General features: G+C 44.4%; 1 protein-coding gene across 1 annotated transcript; it reads right to left on the reverse strand.

Annotated features, from left to right (window-relative positions):
* Nucleotides 1-2,975: 2,975 nt before the first annotated feature.
* Nucleotides 2,976-3,980, reverse strand: LOC139824609 (uncharacterized). The gene has a single exon (XM_071797147.1). The coding sequence runs from the start codon at nt 3,978-3,980 to the stop codon at nt 2,976-2,978; it is 1,005 nt and encodes a 334-aa protein (XP_071653248.1).
* Nucleotides 3,981-5,430: the final 1,450 nt, after the last annotated feature.

A 5,430-nucleotide genomic window follows, 5' to 3' on the forward strand; every position in this document is an offset into this window, starting at 1 on the left:
GGAGGAGGGGAGGAGGAGGAGGAGGAGGAGGAGGAGGAGGGAGGAGGAGGAGGAGGAGGAGGAGGGAGGAGGAGGAGGAGGAGGAGGAGGAGGAGAGGAGGAGGAGGAGGAGGAGAGGAGGAGGAGGAGGAGGAGGAGGAGGAGGAGGAGGAGGAGGGAGGAGGAGGAGGAGGAGGAGGAGGAGGAGGAGGGGAGGAGGAGGGAGGAGGGGAGGAGGGAGGAGGAGGAGGAGGAGGAAGGAGGCGGAGGAGGAGGAGGAGGAGGAGGAGGAGGAGGAGAGGAGGAGGAGGAGGAGGAGGAGGAGGAGGAGGAGGAGCAGAGGAGGAGGAGGAGGAGGAGACCCCGACGATCCTCGTCCGGGGCCAAGCAGCGCCAAGATCCGACGGCAAGTATCTCGAGTGTATACACCACTAGTATATATACATATACATATGTATACAGTAACTAATATAAGGCTGTCAAAGACCTAAGCTTGGATCGCATGGCTTTTGATTCTAATTGTTTGTATATCGTTACGATCCTATTTTCTCTTATTATTATACTTAAAAGATATATTATATATAATATAAGTACATATTTATGTGTTGTTTATAGATATGCGCTAAATATTATATAAGTGTATATTTATATTGTGATTTTGCACATGCATCAATAGAATACATTGTACAGAATACCTTGTTAATTTCTATCATCTACGTATGTTAACCAAATTGATCAAATCTTTTCTTAGAAAACATCAAGAAATATAGTATTAATAACAACATTTTTAATTGTAAGTGACCAATAACGAGAGTTACAGATATACAAATCAAGACTAAACACTTTGCTTTCTTTTACTTTAATAAAATTTTAATTTTGATTATTATGATCTTCATGATCTTTTGCACGAAAACATTGTCCACAGATTGTCGAATGACTATATTTGCTATTCGCATAGAAAAATGCATAAGAATGATAAGGCGTATGCAAGAAAATCCTTATTCGTCATTATTCGCTCTTAAAACGGAAACCACTTTATTTTACTTCCGGCCGTTAATACAGATATCCTCTACGGGGATGAAGCATATCTATTTTTAGATTACGGATATAATACCACACATTCATCGTATGGTATTCGTAGAAAGAACTTCACCCATCGGTGAGTTACCATAAAATTATATATTTTGAAGAAGATTACTATAAAATAAACTAATAATTGGATATTAATTGCAATAAAAGAGAAACAAATTGCAAGAAATATCTATCTGAAAAGTAAAAAAGTTCCCAAGTAGCACAGCAAGTCACAATAAAATCAAAATGACGTCAAAATGATGGTAAAATGATCAAAAATCGTCATTTTGCAGTCATTTTGACATCATTTTGACTTTATTGTGACTTGCTGTGCTACTTGAGTTATTTCTCTATCATTTCTTGCAAATAATGATAAAGCAAAAAGTATAGAAAAATGACACTTTTTGGGATAAATAGTATATTAAAAGAGATCGATCTTTCGCGCATGTCACTTATAGACGCTAATTTCCGCCAATATTTGTTCAATGCAATACCGTAAAGTCACAAACGTATATGTCCGCGATGCAAAATTGCAATGCAGAATGCGCTGAAGTGTTTGCTCGACTCGACCACGATAGTAATACTAGCTGCGATATTCAAGGAATGCTGACAAAAGCTGTGTCACGCCCGCGATAATATTCGCCTCCGTGTCAATAAACGAAAACGGTTTTTTATTTCTTAATTTGACCGTTTTTTTCAAGGAAAATATTCGCTCAAGATCGCGACGCCTGTGATACTATGAGCTTGGTGTCAGTCTTTATCACATATAAGTATCTATTTCTCTGCGTTAGCTGATACAGACAGGCACATTGAACCCTCAGCAATTATGGGAAGTGGTCATGGCTCATGGCTTTTAACTTATAACGATAATTACGTGTCCAACGCTACCTTGGAATTATATTATGTGTCTTAGATTAGGCTGTATTTACGGATGTAATCATAACGTATTTTATAATCAACGTTCACGCCTGTTCTGTGAATAATGATACTTTTTCTATAAATTTTCTATATATTTTAGCTATTAATAATAACTGCTAACGACATTTTTACTTTATTATATTACTAACTCTAATAATTTTCATCTAACAATAAGTAATATTTTTTGTTTCTGTTGTATACAGAGAATCATTATCTTGCTACATACTCACTGGATATTGTATCATGATATGTGATAAATAGATAACGATTTCTTACGAAATTGTTTTACGCGTTAATGTTCCTTTTCCATGTAAAATTGTAATAAGAGATCGCAACATTGTTCTATCTTTCTTTTTTAAAGTTAATGGATTTTGTAGAAATACCAATCGCGAAAAAACATGAATTTCAAATATGAAATAAAGTTTTTTTTTTTTTTGCACGATGTCTCGTATGGCAGTTCAAAATATACAGCGTCACGGTTAATCTTAATGCATACGTCGCGACGTTCTGAGACAAATGATTTCGTACCGGTGAAGTATAACGAGCTGGCTCGAACTGCATTCCGCAGACGATAAGCATATCTTGGTTCGTAATGAGTGCGAGCCTCCCCACAAACTTCGCGACGAGTGTCTTTAAGTATTCCGAATCGCAAAATATTCTCGCTTCAACAACTTCCTCATTCCCTCGTTAAAATGTAGTTTGTTTACGATTGTAATTAACTGCTAATTATCATCAATCGTTTTAAAAGATGTAAAAAAAATTGCTAATTTTTCAGTTATAGAAAAAGAATATATTTTGTAAAAATTGTATAATTTCTTTATCAAGGAAATTAATACAATTCAAATGTAATTCGAGTAACTTAACGTATTTTTAATCTCTTCGCGAATTTTTAATATGGAATATCTGTATTCAGGAAGAGATACTACAACAGTACAATAGCGCAAGTGTTGTGATAAATTCACGGCGAATTCGCGCGGGGAGAAGAGCGCGTCGTCGCGACTGTCCCCTTAGTACGCTCCTCGAAATTTCGCGTACATCTCGTACAGCACGGCGAACTTGTCGTTCTCGAAATCCACGTTCACGTCGTCGTAAGGATAGAATTCCGAGTTGAGACACAATTTCACGTTGGCGAGCACGCAATGATCGAACCTCGAGGCGTCGCCCACAAATTCGTTTCGCCGTCCGGTCTGCAGCGCGAATATGACGTATCGCGGCTTCTCCAATTGCGGCGCGGCTTTCACGGCCCACGAATGCTTGGTCGTGCTCTGCAGCAGGGGAAATTCGTACAGGTCCCAAGAGCGAAAGCCCGCGCTCAGAAATCGTCCGCTCTCCAACGTTCGCAACAGCGATAATTTAGTCACGTCGTTTAGCGCCACGTGAGGCATACGCCATTGCACCTTCAGCAACGTAATTTTAGGATCCTTGGCCGGATCTCTCGGCACGGTCTTCTTCGGATCCACGACGCAGTTGTGGTCGTTACGAGAGCGTATCAGGATAAGTTCATGTCGCGCGTTTATCACCACGCGTCTGTAGTCCTCGCAGAAACCCAAAAGAATATTCAAAGGTACGCAAAAGTTGAATTGATGGGACGCGTTGTTCAGATTCGATTCGCTCGTCGAATAACTCCATCCGGCGTTCTGCAGTCTTCTGGCTCGTTCGGTGGTCAGCGACACGTAGTTCTTTATTGTGCTGGTTATGCCGACGTCTCTACACCGGTCGATCTCCACGCTGTCGAGCTCGTATCGAATTTCGTCGAACATAAACGCGACGCAGTTGTTGACTAATTTTGCGTATTGTTCCTCATTCGTCGCGCCGTCGTCGTTGAGTCGTCCCTCGACGTACAGGAAACTGTCGCACGGCAGCGTATACAGATCCTGCTGCTGTATGGGTATTCGTATCTCGTCGTTGTGCCCGAACGTCGTGTTGACGTACGGGTTATACGTGTGAGTCTCGATTCCGACGATGCGCTCGTCGAAGATCGGCTCACCGCCGATACTCAGGATGTCGGCCATGGTTTTTCCTCTCGAAGTAGAAACGACGCGGTAGTGACGCGTTTCTCACGGCGAGACCCAGCGATTGTAGGAACCGTAGGCGTTGCTGAGAACGGCTCTTTCTCTTCCTCCGCTTTTCTTCCCTACGCTTCCGATCTCGTCGTAGAACGGGCTAGCTCGCTCGTTCGTACAATTCGCGCTAGATCCGTTCAGAACGAGCATCCCTTCTCTCGCTCTCTCTCTTCAGGGATACACGCACACACACACTAACCGTGACGACGTACGTGCAGTCTAATCGTTATCTCCTCGCCGCGAAAGTCGATCAGCCGATCTTTCTGATTCACGACTCGCACCGTGATATCGGTGACGTTTCGCGCGACGATCGGGAGGTAAATGATCTGCGTCGGAGTCTCCGACAGTTTATATCCCGGTGGAACTTTCGGCGCAAATTCGTGTATCGCGTGCACCGAGCGTCCGTTGCTGTACGCTCCCGCGGTGATACTGCACTCGATGCGAATTATGTTCACGCTCATGACGTCAACAGGTCCGTCGGAAACGTACCATTTGTTCGGTTTTAAGATACGATCGCTCGAGAAACCCAAAAGAGAACCGATGCTGTTCGGTTTTGCAAAAATCACTCGGTAGGCGCACTTTATCTCGCTCCTCATGGTATTCTCGTTGGCGCGAAGATCGAGCACTCTATCGCCACCGTCGTCGTCCCCGTAAATGTCATAACCGTCGCCATCGTCGTCGTCTTCGTCCTCGTATATGTGATAAACCTCGTCGTCGGCTTCGTCCTCGTATATGTGATAAACCTCGTCGTCGGCTTCGTCCTCGTATATGTGATAAACCTCGTCGTCGGCTTTGTCCTTCGTTCGGTTTTTTCTTTTACCCGTCCAGCGTCATCGGTTTGCGGTTTTCCTCCTTTCTCTTTAATTTTGTCTCGCGGGCGCGACGTTCGCGATAAAGAAGAGCGGCGCGCACATATCTGCTCACGGCTTGCAGCTCGTACGAATTTTCCGGAACGACGATTCTCCGGTTGTCCTCGCCGTAGTAGAAGCGATTGTTCGCGGACGTAACGTTCGGTATCGAATTATACGTCTCAAAAGTCGCCAAACCCAGCTCGTATTCGCCGTCGCTCAGATCCAAAGCGGGAAAGTGACTCGCCGTGAGAACGCTGCTGGTCCCGGTCAACGTGAGCGTCAGCGACATTGCGGGAGAACGTCGATCGTCCGCCGCTCCCCCAATCGATCTCGCGAAGAAATCGCAGGCACAGCTGTCCGCAGATTCTCTGATCGAATGTCTGGAACGCGCGACGATTGTACGTCACGACCGCGCTCTCGCCGCCACCGTCGCCGAGATACCGCGCGAGATCCGTCGGCGGACGGAGATTTCCAAACGCGTCGAAGTAGATCGCCGAGTTCCCTTTTTTCACGTAAGCGACCCAATGCGTGCCCGGGCCCACCGCGTT

The sequence above is a fragment of the Temnothorax longispinosus genome, unplaced genomic scaffold, assembly GCF_030848805.1.
Source record: "Temnothorax longispinosus isolate EJ_2023e unplaced genomic scaffold, Tlon_JGU_v1 HiC_scaffold_465, whole genome shotgun sequence".
Lineage (NCBI taxonomy): Eukaryota > Metazoa > Arthropoda > Insecta > Hymenoptera > Formicidae > Temnothorax > Temnothorax longispinosus.

What these genes read in the sequence shown, in the direction of transcription:
- LOC139824609 (XM_071797147.1), bottom strand. Translation starts at nt 3,980, where the DNA reads ATGGCCGACATCCTGAGTATCGGCGGTGAGCCGATCTTCGACGAGCGC.